Raw genomic sequence first — 17,689 nt, forward strand, 5'->3', positions numbered from 1 at the left:
CTGCACTAAACTAGATAATAATTCAGCCTACTAAAGTTTAAAGATTGAAGTCTTTTAATCTAAAAATATCTGCAAATTCAGAGCTGTTTCAGCTCTTCCTTTTGCTAAACTCTGGAAGTGTTTTAGATCAGGCTTCAGTTTGGATTTACAGCTCAGTCGATCAGAGTGTCGAAATGCACCTGAACCTGAACCTGGTAGATTCAATAGATATTTATTTTAAAAAATAAGATAATGCACAGTGTAAATGCAAATACAACTTTCATCCGTAGTAAAACCTGCACTATTTACTCTTTAAACCACACAGCTCATAGATATTCTCACACTAAGTACCAAAGTACCAAATAAATACTTTCTAAGGAAATTCACATTTACAGATTTGCCGTTATTAAACAGTGAAGTTATAAAATTCTTGTTTGTTTACTGTAATTGTTTTAGAATGTGAAGAAAACAGTCCTTACATGGAAAGTGCCTCTTTTTTTTTTCTTTTTTTAGTTATTTTACTAATTTAGCCATACTTCACCTAATTTATCTGTATCTCTCTCCACTCGAAAAGAGAGAAAAATACAGATGGACAGTATAATCCAGAGCTGGTGTTCGAGTTTTCCTCGGGTGTAGTGGTGCACTGTGTTCACAGGCAAAGGTTTCCAGGAAAGGCTACATTTCCATACAGCCATCAGTATTGTGATCAGAGATGAACGGAATCTTTTATTAGGCTGTCATGACAATGTTTACTGCTGAACTTTAAGAAACGTGGTATTCAAGTGGGAGAAATATTCTACCTCACACTGGTAATGGTTGTTAAAACCTTTGCCCTTGTCCTTATCGCTTCACCTATTTATTTGAATCAGCTGGTAGATTCAGAAAGATGTTCCTGGCTAATGATCACACAATGTTGATGCCATGTAAAAAAAAAAAAATGTGTGCAGTTGTTATTTCAGACTTAAAACCCTAAATTAGACTCAAATTAGTTTCATCAGGGTTGTGTACAATTCATATCATACTACGGCAGTTAGTTCATTTTTGTGTATGTCAAATGCAATTTGTTATTTAGATTTATGAGCAATGTTATATAAAAATTATTTCATCCCACTGAACTACCTAAATATGTTAATTTGAAAAAGAAATTAGACAGTTTACCACATGAAGCACTTTGGGTGACACATCCATTCATCCACCCATTCAACATATAGTCATACATCCAAAGGTGGGAAAAACACTGATGATCACCAAAAAAAAAAAAAAAAAAATCATTTTTTTCTTAGAATTCTTACATGAATTCTCATCTCCTGCAATACAAGAATGGAAATGTATTGTTTTAACAATGCACTTTTTTCACCATAAACTCATTTAGCAGGATTTCTTTTAATCTCACCAGACACTTGCTGAATGTACGTTGTTGTCTGTGGTTTGATAGAGCTGTGGCTTTGACTATATATTTGTATTTAGTCTGTAACGGAGAGTAAGCCCTCCCTCAGGTTTGAAATATGGTTTTAAGATGTCAATCACACAGTATGGACGCTGATAAGTGTACTGATGTTTCAGGGTTTTCCTACATGGGAGCTGACCAACCTACAAGTGAGCAGAAATAAAAGTAATTTTGAAAAAATACATAAGTGAACGTTTTTCTTTACTAATACAAAGACCCTTGTTTTGCCCTGAAGCTGTGAATCCATCCATCGATTGCTCTTCTATATCACTTTATCCAGGAGATGGTTTCAGCTGCTGTAGAGCTAAACCTGGAAAACTGACGAACCAGTGAGCCGTGACACAAACTGGGAGCCAAGCACTTGATTCATAAATGTTTTATGTACAAAATATCGTTACAAGTATATCCTATGTCACATCAGAATAGTGATAAATACTTTACATACATTTCATCAATGTTTATTTCACAGTACATACATTGAAAAAAAAAAATCACCATCCTAGTAGTGTACAATAAATACATGCTCTGGTTGTAGGCTTTCATTTCATCTTCTTTTTTTTTTTTTTTTTTTTTTTACAAACTTACAGTTGGTTTTCAACAGAGTGCAAGTGTTCAGTTGATTCCAGATGTGGCCGTTGCACTCATCCAGCCCACAGCGGCGTGTCCGCTCTGCCTTCGCTCCACCGTCTGATGTCTGCAAAGGTCACATCTGTCAGCAAACAACCCAAAATGCACAGAGAGCTTGTCAAACGTGGCTTTGCTGGAAACACTGTTCCTTGGCACGTAGTAAACAGTTGATAGTTGAAACTGGTTGTGTGTTAAATTCCCGTCAGTTATGTAGGACTAATGTGTGTAAGAGTACATGCATGACAAGGCTGTGGCGTCAGGTGTGTTTACGTAGAAACAAACTCAAAAATGCTTAATTTCTGTCCTACATGAAGACAGGTCGTCCTCAGTCGTCCACCTCTGATCCTCACAGTCATAATTTAGCACTAATACCGGTAACTCAAGATTCAAATCCTCACCGGCTACAGACTAAGCTGGTCAGTCACACACTCTTTTGCCACTTAAAGAAAACAGTCACGTTTTGTTTTCTGACTCAGTCTTAGTTGAATCATCTGTGTTTCAAGCGGTAAAATAGAGGCTAGCTTTCTTAGCTAGCGTTTATAAGCTCGCTTTTATTAGTAGGCTGGCTTCTTTTAAGGCTGTTTATTGGATTAGAACTTGCTGCAAAATGTCAATTCAGTGTGTATTTCTGATTTCCTTAACATTTAACATGTTCAGACAAAAAAAACGTAGGCAACGTATCTTAGTGATATTCTGATATTCTCTACAAAAACAGATCACTGTTGCATGATGATGCTTCAACTCTCTGGAAGCTGAAATCTCTTCACTTTGGCTGCCTTAACGATTTATTGTTCCAGATTATTGTAAACTTTGTTAGTGGCTACTAGAGCTAGCTTCAGTACGTAACTTTTGAGAAATATTTCTCTGGAATTTAAAGGCTTTACAAGAGAATCTCCGGTGATTCTACCCTGCTCTATGTGTCAGTTTTGTGTAGAGTGTCTTTCTTATGCTTTCCAAATACAGCCTAGCTTACTTCGAGTACATTCTATGTGTTCACAGATGTAACAATTCTAAACAACTAAAATTGTTCCACTGAGCTTTGAAATTGGAGAAACTGATTTTAAAATCTCTCCTGAATGAGACAAAGATCGGCACCCCGAATGACCCAAAAGGTCAGGGTTATCGGTTATGGCTGTGGTCATATCAACGAATTGCTGCACAAGGCAATCTGGGATTTCACCCGCCAAATCCGTTCGGAGAAGGAGGGACTTGCTGTAGAACTCTGCGTTCCTTGGATGGAAGGACACCGTGCGCCCGCCTAACCATGTTTGGTTTCAGCCAATCACCACAAAGAAAAAAATGACATCGACAGCATGCGCCCGGCAAGTGAATATCAACAGTCACACCCACGGTGGATAGAAAGTGAGATTCATGACAAGATGTCGAGGGACTTTTGCCGTTTATGTAGCGAAAATCTGCGCATTAAGGGCGTACTGACAAACACTGCGCTAATTTTTGAAAAACTCCGCTTGACCAACGACAAATGCGTGGCGGACGGATTAGCAGAAATCAGGTGTCAGCTATCAGATGATATGACCAAGTCGAAGCGCACGTGTAAAACTGCGACGTATGGAGGCGGACATCATCACCCTGAAAGAGGCAATAGAGGATTCATCCAAAACAGATTTAATCGCTGTCGGGACATCCGGGACATGTTTCGCGAGTCATGCTAATATTATTAGCAGTCCGTCGCTTCCTGCTTTCGTCAAAGCTTCATGTCCCGCCCTAAACAACGCGTAATTGGTCCGAAGGACAAAACTCGAGCCCGAGCGCATGAGCGCTGCAAGATGGCTTCTCATGGTGTGTGTGAACAAATACCGTGAGAATTCAGCTTGCCGGCATGGTTAGAGTGATACCTTCAAAATCCAGAACCAATTTGACTGATTTCTTCTTTTGGAGTTTACTTCCCCTCAGGGGAGTTCAGCAGAGAAGCTTTGTCATGGAGCTGTATCTAAATAGGAACGTGATTTCTCTCATGAAATGCTGCCGTAAGCAGAAAAATTACCATCTTTTTTTTTTTTCACAGTGACAGAAAAACCCACAGCAATGCATCCTGGGATATTTTCTTCCAGATTTCCTACTCATTCGCCCATACGTTATGTGACAGTCTTGATTTTTGGAGAATACCCTCACACAGAATGTACATTCTTCTGTCTGCTCGGTACTTCTCCGTGTCACACTTTTAAATATTTCCCCACTGTCTGATTTGAAGCCGGAACCTCATCTTCCTCATCTTCCCTCCTCCACTGGCCGGGTTTCAGATTTCAGCTTGACGAACTCCTTGGCCACTTCGTCGGCGGGCCTCTGGGACAGGATGCGCATCACCGTCATGCCCGTCTCGTCCGTGTGAATCCGTGGGCCCAGGGGACACCAGCACACGCAGCTCTTTCGGTCGGCCACGTCGCGGAGCTGAACGACGGCCACGCCGACCACCCGGTCCGCCCGGCCGAAGCAGTAGTCCTTCACCGTCACCTGAAGCTCGTAGCAGTCTGGGGATTCCTTACCCAAGACGCTGCCGAGCAGAAAGGGAGATTTGTTTACGGCAATCACAAGTTTATAGACAAGTTTGTGTGCTGTTGATTTGAAACTCACAACTGGAAAGCCTCGTTGAACTTTGCTGTCCAGCTGTTGTTCTTGGATTTTGTGGTGAACTTGCGTTTCTTGTCAGCGAGGAAGGGTCCGACCATGGAGACCTCCACAAACGGCCGGAACATCCCTGAAGTCTGCCACTTCATGTCGTTCACCGCGATGACTGCACACAGAGTGGAAGATTTCACAGTGATCCATCAATATGAGGGGACAAATAACATCGAGGTGAAACAATGGTTTTGTCCAGATGAACCATCTTACATGTTCAAAGAACAGACGGAGAGAAATCTACAAGAACCCAAAAGTGGTGGCAAGGGGCCTTCAGTCGGTTCCTCTGTGGGTTTAAAAGTGTCAGTGTGAAGAATAAGAGGGCTATTGGGTTAAAGTTATTTTTTAAGCTTGATACTCAGACAAAAGTGAGAACAAAGAGATGATTAATCAGTTTGATTCAGTCTGTTCCACTTCATCTAACTTTAGGTCACAACATGCCGTCTCTCTTTCGAGGATTTAAAAAGGAAATGGTACATGAGAAAGTCTCCTCCTCTGAGTCTGGTTCTGCAGATTTCATCTTTTCAGAAGCAGGTTTTTCTTTTCCACTGTCTCCGACACTTGCTCAGTAGTTGGGTTCTCTTCTGTAAAGTACCATGGGATGACTCGGTTGTTATTGGTCCTTTCAGAAATAAATCTCAATAAGCCTTTCACTGAACAGCGAGATGTTTTTATTGTAATATTTAATGTAATAGCAATTGATTCAATTTCCCAGGATCAATATTAAACACATAAACCAGTGCCAGCCCAAAGGGATCGAAAAGCTTCAAACTAATGACTGCAGAGACGATTAACTCAAATAAAAGGACACGTTCCATGTTTCTATAGCAGACTCGGACTCGGGTGCCTCACCTCTAACGTTGACCTTACGATCCTTCCCCAGCATCATGTCGATCTGCAGCATGGCCTCTCCGATGGGCTTCTCCACGCCTGAACCTGTGTGACGCAGAAGCACATGAACACATGTAAAATAAACAACACCTATACTCACTTTTTGAAACATGCAGCATCAAAAAGCCAATTTTCATATTTCCAATTCCAGCTATTAGCAAGATTGTTCAAAAAAACGCTTTAGTTAATAAATAAGCTATGTTAAAAAAAAAAAAAAGGTTTGCGTCATTCTTCAGCAAATGCTACAATTTTTATGGCTACAAATGAAACTATGTTGCATTAACTTTTCACTAGTACATAATATCACCAATATATTTAGTTTTTCTCATGAGTCCTCATCTTTAATACTATTATCACCACAATTATCTTCATGCACTGTTGATACAGTGATATTCATGTATTATTATTAAAATACATTTTCTTTAGGTAAGTTATTTAGTTCTTGACATACAGTATTGTTCTTATATTAGAAATTGCTTTAGTTTTCCTTTTAATATTGTTCTAACTTTTATTTTTTTTCTAATAATTTGACTTTAATGTTTTGTTTTTCTTGAAATAATTTACCATACCACACAAAGTGTACAGTTTGGGAAACATCCCTTAAGAGTGGCACTACACAACCACAAATACTCTTTTTTTTTTTTTACTGTTTTTTCATGATTTAAATGAATTTTTATGGTTATTTTTAATGGTCATTTGTTGGTTCACTGTTGTAGCGCTGTGAGATTTATGCATGTAAAGTACAAAGTAAATATAGTGTGTATTCTTGTGATTATTGTTAGCTTGTCTTTAGATGAGGCCTGTTGAATCTCCATGAGCATAAAAAACAAGTATAAAAATGTCCTCGTCTTGAAGCGTTGTGAACGCACCTCGATCAGGACGGATCTTCTCATTGCCGGTGATTCTGATGCCCATCCCATCATGCACTGGGGAAAAAGGAGAGAACGCTTCAATTAAACTTTTATTCAGCTTGAATCCCAAACCAGGCATTCATACGATTCCCTGACCCACCTGCCTTTGGGATAATGATGCCAGAACCCAACAGTTCCCATTCAAGTGTTTACTACACGTTTTAAGGTGGAGATTAGATCAGAGTTAGGCTTAATGGCTAGGATTGCTCAGTTCGTCACCAGCAGTGACTGTGAGAGACTTCAGGTCTTACAGAGAGGGTAATATTTCCCCTAAATATCCTGCTGTGTTGCCTTTGAAGGTGTTAATTCTGAGGTGGAACTCTCAGGGTGGGACTGGATGGTCTCACAACCTCCTTTCCTGAATAACAGATCAGTTCTAGATCCCTTCTTATGTTATATGTGACCATTCCTTTAATCGGGTTATTACATGACAGAAGTAGCATTAAAAAACATTGAAGAAATGAAATGAATGTTAAGGAATTGTCCTGTTATTAAAAATGTTGTATTAATACTTAAAATCCAGGCATGTGATTGGGCATCACAGATGAATCACATGGACAAATGAAGAAAAAAATGTAGAGAAACATATTTGAATATATGGGAGGCTAATCAAACCAGAACCTATTTGAATTTTTTCATGAATGGAAGAAAGAAAATGGAATAAATTCTTCTAATAACTTAAAAAATACTTGCACTGCATTGCTTGGAGAATGAAGTTTTTTTTTTTTTTGCAGCATTTTGCTAAGAAATAGTTACATCGGATGACTAATTCATCATACTGATTCGCTGACAATGTATACTCTGCAGCAGTCTTTTCTTACTGCATGATTGACAAGTTATTCCAATATATTACTTTTAAAATGTCTAAACTTGTTGCGTTACAGGCAAGTGTTAGATTTTCTTTTCCGTCCACAGTGAGTGGCGATTTAGATTGAGTTTGGAATAAGACAGTTTTCAGTAAATGAGGTGAAATAAGGTTTAGAGGTGAAAGGAGCTTAAGAAATGAGGGGATCGAGTGTGTGTGACTGTGTGTGTGTGTGTGTGAGGCCACCTTGGGAGTGCTGTGTGGTGACGAAGGTCTTGATGAGAGCGTCGGTGCTTTGGGAGTAGAGGGACAGAGCGTAACGCAGTGAAGCCAGCTCAGGACTTTTCTCCACGAAGGCCTTCTTCAGTCCGTTTCCTCCTGCGTGGAAGTATTGCTGGAAGAGGAGAAAGAAGGAAAAGTGCATTTAAGAAAAAAATTAATCACGCCAGAGCTGGCAAATTACTGACTGTGACAAAGTGCTGACTGTGCATGCAAGATATCTTAAGACATGCTGACTTTCACAGGAAGCAAATAAATCAGAGTTTAACTTCAGTGATGATATGTGAAAGAAGAGTTTAAAAAGAAGGATCATTGTCTTCAAATCAGCAAAACAGTCCAAACCATTTATTTATTAACACATTTAAACTTACAGTAAATAATTATTTGTACTTGTTATATAGTTGATGTAATTTAAAGCACATTTTAAAATTCTAACTTTTTTTTTTAAACCGCTTTCTTCAAAACCAAAGAAAGTCAAGTTCAAATCTATTAAATAAGAATGTTTTCCTATATGCATACGGACTCTTTGAGTGTCAAACTTATTTTAGTTCCAGGGCTACATAAAATGCAATTTAATCATATTCATTATCCGGGGGGGACCAGTCGGCCACTCACAGAGCTGTCCAGGGCCATCAGGCGTCCCGTATGGGGACGTCCTGCTCAGTCAAGGTTGAAAACTCGACCATGAAAAGTGAATTAGTCCCACCAGATCGGATCACAAATAATCAATGCTATTGGGATAAATTGTGACTTTTTAAATAGATTTTGGTCCGTTTTTAAATGTTTAAATGTATTTATTTCAAAATAAATAATCAAATTACATTTTCTGTCATTTTAATGAGCATATAAAGGGTCAAGTGAAGCGATATAAAACTGGAAAATTGTATTGGTTTAAGATGTTTCAGTAAAGCCTACAGAATATGACCTATGGTTTCTAAAAACCTTGACAGAGGTGTTTCCCTTGCTATATTATTTCATTGTCTTTTTCACCTTGATGGTCTCCAGTCCCGCGTCGATGATGATGCATTGCTTTGGCGTCAGAGTTTTGGCTTCACCTCCTCCCTACACCAACCACAGAACACACTCACAATCACCATCAATACTGAAACAGAAACAACATCACTAAATCCACTGGTCACTGATTTAAAGGACAGTATTACTGTAGATGAGTACTGCACAAAGCAAATAAACACAAAAAAACTTTGGAATGGATTAATAAATGAAGTAAACTTCCAGTCTTCTTTTCTGTATTTTAGATTTAATGATGATAATAATAATAATAATAATAATAATAATAATAATAATAATGAACATTACCTTCAGATTGGACAGTCCTTTAGCTGCTGTGAGGAGTTGAGCTCCCTGCAGGCAAAAAAACAGTTAATGTGAACCACAGTATATCTCACCAGCATGTTAAAGAGCATTGCAGCTGTTTCCATTGACCAGTAGGAGGCAGCAGAGTTCTGTAGCCAGTCTGCGACTCAAGCAAGCGCATAAAAATATCAACAAGTGTACTTTGATCAATATTTCAGAGCAGAACATGAAAAACATATCAGATGCTCAAAGTATGATAATATGATAATTTTCCATTAAAATACAAAAAAAAAAAAAACGTTTTTAGACCTTAAAGGAAGCGACTTGGCACAAAATTCAGGGATAGATTCTTAAAAAACAACACAGAAGAAGTTGGTGGAATTAACAGAAAACGGCCATGAGACTTTTATAATAAATTGGGTCGAAAGGAAACTTGTCAACAAGATGACTGAGCATCAAAGGAGCTTTTTTCTAAGGAAATTTGGCTCATGTTCACCAAATATTGAAACGTAGGTAAAAAGTCATCTTCCCAGGATCAGGAGGAATAATATCTAACAGCAATGACTGATGCAGTTTCATTCAGTTAAAATAATAAGACAACATTTTTGGAATATAAAATAATTTCTATTCAGTTCATTTTTAGGAGAAAACTTCACCACTGTTTCTGTGAAATGTCTTAACTTTGATCTTATGGAAAAACAAACTTTAAAAAGTGAAATTCAGTGTGAAGTATGGGTTTAGTATTCACTGTCCTCCAATTAATATCCTCCCTATGGACAGCTGTACATGTTACAACCCACGCGTAAGAGGAGAAGACGAAGAGAACATGTTTAGAATAATTCTAAAGAATATTAGATTGTTCATCTCATCATACAGCAGGGGGCAGGAAGGGTGGGCAGTCATCCAGTGTTACAGACTGGGGTCAGGTTAGCGGTGTTTACCAGGCTGTCGTTGCTCTGAGGCAACACGATGGTTTTCTCCAGGCTGCTCAGCACGATCTTCCACAGATCCTTCAGGATCCTCTTCAGCACCGTCTTCTCACAGATGTCAGCAAAAACACTGAGACTGGTTCACAAAAGAAACAGAAAGAAAAGAAGTATGAGCAGAATCAGAGCTGCAGCTGAGTCTCAATGAGGAAAACATTAAAAGTGAAGCAAAAAGTTACTTCCAAATTAAGTATTTCCAGGTTAACTAGTGAAGTAACTTCATTACTTCTGCAAAAACTCCAATAAAGGAGTCATTTTTAGTTTCCCTTGTGGATATTTGGTGGAAGCTGTGATTCACTTCCGAGTGTTCGGTTGGGAGATTGAGTCCGGCGCTCTTACTTCCCATCCAGGAACTCCATGAGGGGCCTGAGCATGGCGTCGGCGTCCGCCTCTGCAGTGTTGTGGTTGGGCGGGCCTTTCATCTGGTAGAGGATCTCAGCCATCTGACGCATGCAGCCGGTGATACGAGTCTGGAAGCTGCAGGGAGAGAGGGAGGCAGAGACTGAACAAAAACATCCGGTGAAAGGCGGGCAGAGGCATCCGGCCGATGTTTCTGAGGATACCGACTTCAGCGTCAGACCGAGGAAAATTTTTGCACGTCTTCACTTTCTGAAACACCTTCAAAGGGTCGCTGCAGGGCTGACACATGCTTCTAGGTTTCGGTTTGAAGTAAGTTGTGAAAGTTAAAGTGGAGGTAAAGCGTGAAGGCATTGAGCCTCCCCACTAAAACAAGCACAGACGCGTGTGTGTGTGTGTGTGTGTGTGTGTGTGTGTTACCTCTTGGCAAACATGGCGCTGAAGTTGTCCAGAACGGTGCTGAGCTTCAACTGCAGCTCATTGAGGATGTCGGCTGCCTCTGTATCCAGCTACACACACACACACACACACATAAAGAGACGGACAGCAGGAGGGAAGCGATAACAGGTTATTTCAAGGCTGCAGAATCGTTCCTGCAGCCAGCTCCGGACTGCAAAGAGCCCAAAAACGTCAATTAAACAAAACACGTCCCTGAAAATAAATCTCAGCGACGGTCCAGACTGAACATCTGAAGCCAGACTCAGTTACATGTGCGTCATGGCAGCTCCAACAAATCATAAACAGAGTACCTGTTGAAACACATCAAGAGTTTGGCCCCAAAGGTTGAGAAAATACTCAAAAGGATGTTTAAGACAGATTCACCAAACACTGCAAGGGATTAATATAGGTAATGTGAGGAGGGCTACCAGACTCCCTGTCAGTGTCAGCGTTCACAGTCAGTTCGTGATTTAGGCCCCATTTACATGACGACGCAACATTTTGAACACGATGTCCGTTTACACTCAAACAAAAACAATACAGTCAGCAGGCCAGAGTTGGCGGTTTTGGTTGTGTTTGTAATGACACCACACACACACACACACACACACACACATTCACACACACACACACACACACACACACACACACACACGTATGGAGAAAACAATTCTTTTTAACCAGTAACAACAGGAAGAAGAAGTTAGGTTGTGATTGGGGTGACTCTGAACTCTAAAACTACCAAGTCCCAGGAGATCATACTATAGTCCATCTACGTACATCTGTGGCCAGATGGAGGGTGAAACACTGCGTTAATACACATAAATGTCGCAGTGGACTATATCCTCATTGGTTTGCTGCACTGCAGAAACGCCAAATCCATGCAGATATATACGTCAGTATGAACAGATAACAGAGTTTGTCCTGTTGACACAGAAATGACTGGAGGACTGCTGCTGGAACACAACACAGAAACATCCACACAGGTCGCGCTCAAACTTTCCTGTAGGCGCCATTTCCTTTCCGAGGGTCAGGAGGTTTCAGCAAACCTCAGACTCAGTATATGCATCTCCTCATGGTGTGAAGCAGGACTGTGCCTGCAGCTCCCACTGTATGAAAAACTCAGCATAAAAGTGGTTGAGGAGTTCTGCTACGGCGAAGACAGTACAGTGAGTTACTGGATCCTCGTCTCCGCAGACATGTGCCTGAGTCAGTGATACACACTGCGACTGACTGACTGAATAACGGAAGTGAGTGTGAGACGCCGCACAGTGGCGGGAAGTGATCTGGAGTCCAAATGCAGTCAAATTTCAAACATTACAAAAATTACAGCTCTGGAGGATACGTGCATTCAACAAAAGAAACAGACGACAGGCTGGTTGGTGTCTCTTCTAACCCATTCAGAGTGTCTGCAGAAGACAGCCTCCAGATATGAAGCTGCTTCCTCCTGCTCGAGCAGGATATGTAGAAAATATGACAAAAGGCTGTAGAATACAGTGAAAACCTATTTTTTTCATCTTAACACTTTCTTCCGCTAAACTGGTTCACAGGAGTGAAAGGTTCAGTGAGGAGGACATAATAACCTGCAATAAAACTGGATTTTCAACCTCTAAATTAGCTCAAAAAGAGTAAAATGAGAAAATTCTAAAATGTAGGAAACCAACAACAAATGAAAATTAAGTGTCATCTGGAAGGTTTTGAGTAACAAAGACAACTCTGGTGAAAATCCAGCAACTTTGCCTCGGTACCACACTGAGCATGCAGCAGGTAAAGGCTTTCCTCACACATCATACACTATTCAAGGCAGTTTTTCACATTTCTATATGACAAGTATGTGCTATAAATAGTTTTAGACCAGGAGAGTGAAACATGAGGCCTGTGGGCCAAACCGCGTCTGCAAGACGCTCCAATCTGGCCTGCAAGACCAAAAGCAGATTGGGAAATTTTCAATTTCTTTTCTTTTTACTTTGGCAAATTTCTTAAGAGAAGTGAACAAAACACACACAAGACTTGGAGTATTTATATAGTTTTTTTTGTCGTATTGTACCTTAACTGAACACAAGTTAGACTTTACCTAAAGCATCTCAGACAGACTGACACCAACTCCATTCCCTAACTCCTACAAAGGCTGAAACTACAAAGTGTCGCTTTCCCTCGCCAGTGACAGCGGTAGGACAAACCTGCCTCGAGAAGCCTGGCAACAGGCCTCCAATAACCCCGTGGCTCATCAGTATTCTGGACATCAAGCGTACACTACATGTTCCACCAGCCAAGACGCAAGAAGACCAGAAGATAAAGCATCCCAAAGAGTCTTTGAGAAAATGTGCCATCGATAACTGCCCGGCTGAGTTATTAGGCAGAAGACATCGGGCCGGCTGCCATCACATATTAATTAGACTAAAGGGGGGCAATGACTTTCAAGTGACAGTGTTTTTTTGGATGTTGCATTTCAACTGAGAACTGCTGCAGGGGAGTAAATGGAAAGGTGGGACTATTCATCCAGCCGCTTCAGAACAAATCTGCTCTTGGTCTGAATCCAAGATGAAAAGTATCCAGCTGTGTTTGTGTGGAGTCCAGTGGCAGACCACCATAAAACATCTTTATGGGATTTTGAAGGTGGCCATGCGCATGGACGTGGCACGTCCTTTTGGAATAGCTGGAGCAATCCTGAATCGGACCAGATAATGATTCATAAGTGGCAGAAGGGCAGAGATGTTGTCCTGCTGACAGCTGGACGAGGATGAGAGCAGCTCACAGTGAGTCTTTAGCCTTAAGGAAGGAGAAGAACCCACCGAAAGGAAAAAAAAAACTTCAAAAAGAGCCTTTTTACATTACTTCTACAGCTGAAGAGCTGTTGAAACATCTCAAGATCATTTGAGAAAAGAGCAACCAAATGGAAAAGATATGAAATATTCCTTTTTCAACCAAATGTCTCCAAAATATTTAGTTTTCTTATGCTGAAGACAAATAAATGGTTGAAAATGTAAGGACAGTTTTTAAAAGTAAACCAAATAATGCCTTTTTCTGAATAAATGATTGACTAGTTCATAGATTTTGTAAATAACCGCTCTGGTGTCACATCAAACATTTTCCTCACTTGGTGCCTTGATGACGATTAACTTATATGTCTTTTTTGTTGTGGTCCAGATCTGGTGACGACAAATACAATCATATCTGCTTCTAATCATCTTTCTGCTTATCAATCAGTGACCTTTGACCACGAAATCGCTGTGTTTGGAGTGTAGTGTGGGCTTATAATTGAACTCCATGTGGGCTGCCCACAGGGGATTCGCATGCATCAAGAAAATGTGGCGACATGCGAGTCTCAGAGTATGAGGTCTCGGTGGGAAGTCCACACTGTGCCACATCAGGTCATGGTGCATTTATGGGTAATTGGAAAGTGTGAAAAATCCCACCTTCCAAAAGAAAAATTGGACACAAAGCACTGAAAAGTCACAGACTGACCTACAGTGTATTCTTGAATCAGACGGTACGAGTGTCTCCTGTTTAAAGTACTGAGTGTCAGTTAACCTCCTGCGTGTGACGCCTTGTCTTGTGGCGTTATACTGGGCTACACTGAGTCTGATGGTGGCAGCATTAAAGGGCAACTCCGGTTTTTTGACACCTGGACCTTATTTATAGGTGTGTGTCATGCTCATATACTCACTCAGACAAACATCGTGCAGCTCGGAGTCCTTCAGAAGTTATTTAGATCCAAACGATGTAGCCGCACTAGCGGGGGTGCCACAGCAATGGAGCGTTAGCGCTGGACATAATCGATGCAAAGTCGCTCATTTCAGCTGTATTTTTCCTCTATCGGCGCTGGGTTGCCTTTCGGTCGGAAGGGGGGCCTCCGGCGGTGTCCCGCGGCCTGGCTCGGAGCGCGCATCCGCCGGGCGGCGGAGATCTGGATTCTCCCGGCGAGAAGAGAGCTCCGGCCGTCGCGCGTCCCGCGGCCGGCGTGGAGCGTGCATCCGCCGGGGAGCAGAGATACGCTGCCTCCCGGCAAGGAGAGAGCTCCGGGCCGTCGCGGCGGGCCGTCGTGCGTCCCGCGGCCGGCGTGGAGCGCGCATCCGCCGGGGAGCAGAGATACGCTTCCTCCCGGCGAGGAGAGACATCCAGCGGCCGCGCGTGAGCCTTGCGTCTTCGCCGGTGTCCGGAGCCTCCGTGGAGCAGCTGAGGGCCGTTTTCCAACTCGGCCCCTGGAAGTCAGACGCCGGGGCACCGTGACAGCCGAGGCCGACTCAAAGTGCCTCTCTGCTGGGGAGAGGAGCGCCGCAACGTTCCCATCCGAGCTAATTGTGGCTAAGTTAGCGAAAACTGTCAGCTCTTCAGCTGACCCACCTGAAGACGGTAGACGAGCTGACTTTATGATAACACTGGCGATGGATGAAGAAATACAGCCGAAATGAGCGATTTTGCAGAGATTATGTCCCGCGCTAACGCTCCATTGCTGTGGCCCCCCCGCTAGTGCGGCTACATCGTTTGGATCTAAATAACTTCTGAAGGACTCCGAGCTGCACGATGTTTGTCTGAGTGAGTATATGAGCATGCACACACCTATAAATAAGGTCCAGGTGTCAAAAAACCGGAGTTGCCCTTTAAAGACCATGTTTACACGGCAATGTAGTTTTTATGTTGAGCCACTCGTGGCAGCTGTTGTCTGATTTTGTAATAAAACCACACACACTTGCTGCATGGAAAACAATATGCTGTCAACACTATCAATGACGAGTACATGGACATTTGAACTGACAGACGACAAAGTTTGGTTACGACTACAGCGATTTAACTCTAAAACTACCAAGTCCAGGTAAATAAGGACTAGCAGTCAAGACACTCTGGATCTCGCTATTGTTGGTATTGTCCATATACTTGCATATTTGCAAAAGAACTATGTCAACCTTGGGAGCCATTTCCAAAAAGTTGTGTTTTCAGTGGCTCCGACCTCCGTCGTCTCGTAGACAGACACCCAAGACGCAAAGACAGTTTTCCATTTTCACTTGAAAACATTTCGTAAACATGGTCTAAAAGTTAACAAGACTGTGCAACAGTGCCAAGAAAAAGGCAATAAATCAAAGTCTGCTCTGCACAAACTGACGCACACTTCCTTCACTGCAGTGAAATCAGGCGTCTCCTCTACAGCTACAGATCTTATCGCTCTCTTCAATCCAACTGTACCTTTTTGGTGCCAGCAGCGGTTTCAGTCTGCCCGGAAACAGAACAGCAAGAAGAGGCACACATGTAAAAAGAAAAGTAGCAAGACACTTCAGTGCAGGACTCTGAGGAAAGTGGAAACAATACATCAACATAACGGGGGGATTTCACGTCGCGGCAGATGAAGACAGGATGAGGACTCTACGTGTCGTCTGGCGGAGTGGCAGAGGATGGGTTGAGGTTTTAATAAAAGCTTTCTGTTTATTGCCTTGGGTTTATGGGGACGCTACAAGACAAGAGGGAGCGCTGACGTTACCACATCTTCATGATACAATGAACAGTCCGATCCTCAGCAGACTGACAGTCTCTCTTCACTCACTACACGGCAGCTTGGATATTAAAATACCATCAAATAAGATAAAAAACCATCTCCTCCATTTGTAGCTTGTATTTTCTTTGTGAATTGTAATGCAACCAAGAAAACTGTTTCTCTTCAGGGCCACTGCCAGAAAAAGCTTCATTTGTTTTCACTATTTTACTCATCAGTTAGCTTCGATGCTAATGTCACAGCTGTGTAGGCTTCTCTTACTAAAACAGCTTCATTACCCAATAGTCACATTAGAAATAACAGTAAGCTTTTTTAGAAAATCAAGTTAATGTGTGGCTGGTCATTCTATTAGGTTATGAAAAATCATCCCACGTTGACTGAACAGTTTGGGAGGCTGCTTTACCAACATGTCCACAATCAAAACACTACAAACAACAATCCAGCTGAAATATTCCATGGTTGCACACTGGAATAACACGGAAACTTGAACGTTCATTGTATCATGGCAAACAGTTTAAATCCAGGTATGCAGTTTACTAGGCGTGGCAAAAAGGTCAAAGGTCCACAGAGGAGAGATCGGGTTGACAGCGACTAAGAAAACCAACCTTATTAACTTCCTCCTTCACCTGGTAAGAATAACAAACAAAAATTAATCGGTTACAAACACATTTCTTTTCTGATACAGTCAGTTGTGAAAATATTGCCAGAAGGTGAAGCCAGAGGCCCTCTAGTGGTAAAAATGTATCATGACATGCTGGTTAAAGGAAACTTTACACTTCGTGGGACGAGGTGGATGGGCAGGTCAGACACAACTTTAACTCATTTAGTTTTCTTTTTTAATGAATGAACTGAATTTGTTTTGAATGACTAACCAAAGTAGTCAAATCACCTTTATTTTTTTAATGAACTTGAATTTATAGTACACTGAGCAGCTTAAAAAATAATAACATATACACATACTGAACACATAAAAAAGAAAAGATAATATAATAAGAAAAAACAGCATGGGAAAACTGTATGTTAATTTAGAACCACATATATTAACATGAATATAAATGAAGTAGAAGAAGACTTTTTTCAGCGTGTCACCTACATAAAACTGTACTGAGAAAATTCAGCCAAACGCTGCTGAAAAGGATCTGAGTGACTAACAGCCCCCATAAAACCTGCAAGAAATGACTCAGCTCAGGGAGGAAACATCCTCAGTCTGAATCACCGTGTGTTACCTGAGCCACAGCCACATCAAGCTCCTTTTTTTTTTTTTTTTTTTTGGCAAATGAAAACTTGAAAAGGGACTCTGGGAGAAGTCTGAGTCAACACAAGTTGCAGACAGAACTCTCGACACAGTCAGCTCCTATTGGTTCTCACCTCAAAGCATGCACACGCACACACTCACTCACTCACTCTCTCACTCTCTCTCTCTACAGTACATACAAACAGGAAAAGGTGGAGAATAAATTTGCACCTAATTTGTAGAGGCACCTTTACTTCTGATCTATATACATGTTGAAACATCTCTAAATGCCTTCATTC

General features: G+C 41.4%; 1 protein-coding gene across 2 annotated transcripts in view; it reads right to left on the reverse strand.

Moving 5' to 3' along the window:
- Nucleotides 1-1,958: 1,958 nt before the first annotated feature.
- The window catches only part of LOC115397842 (protein unc-13 homolog B-like), a 169,046-nt gene continuing 153,315 nt past the window's right edge, over nt 1,959-17,689 (reverse strand). For both annotated transcript variants that reach the window (XM_030104323.1, XM_030104322.1), the window contains 10 exons: nt 10,654-10,742; nt 10,216-10,353; nt 9,832-9,955; nt 8,894-8,938; nt 8,567-8,638; nt 7,544-7,691; nt 6,451-6,507; nt 5,543-5,626; nt 4,646-4,805; nt 1,959-4,565 (listed from right to left, as the gene is read on the reverse strand). In XM_030104323.1, the coding sequence (XP_029960183.1) occupies nt 4,283-4,565; nt 4,646-4,805; nt 5,543-5,626; nt 6,451-6,507; nt 7,544-7,691; nt 8,567-8,638; nt 8,894-8,938; nt 9,832-9,955; nt 10,216-10,353; nt 10,654-10,742 (1,200 nt within the window). In that variant the 3' untranslated portion in view covers nt 1,959-4,282. The remainder of the gene's footprint in view (nt 4,566-4,645; nt 4,806-5,542; nt 5,627-6,450; nt 6,508-7,543; nt 7,692-8,566; nt 8,639-8,893; nt 8,939-9,831; nt 9,956-10,215; nt 10,354-10,653; nt 10,743-17,689) is intronic.

This window comes from Salarias fasciatus, chromosome 12 (genome assembly GCF_902148845.1).
Source record: "Salarias fasciatus chromosome 12, fSalaFa1.1, whole genome shotgun sequence".
Taxonomy (NCBI): Eukaryota; Metazoa; Chordata; class Actinopteri; order Blenniiformes; family Blenniidae; genus Salarias; species Salarias fasciatus.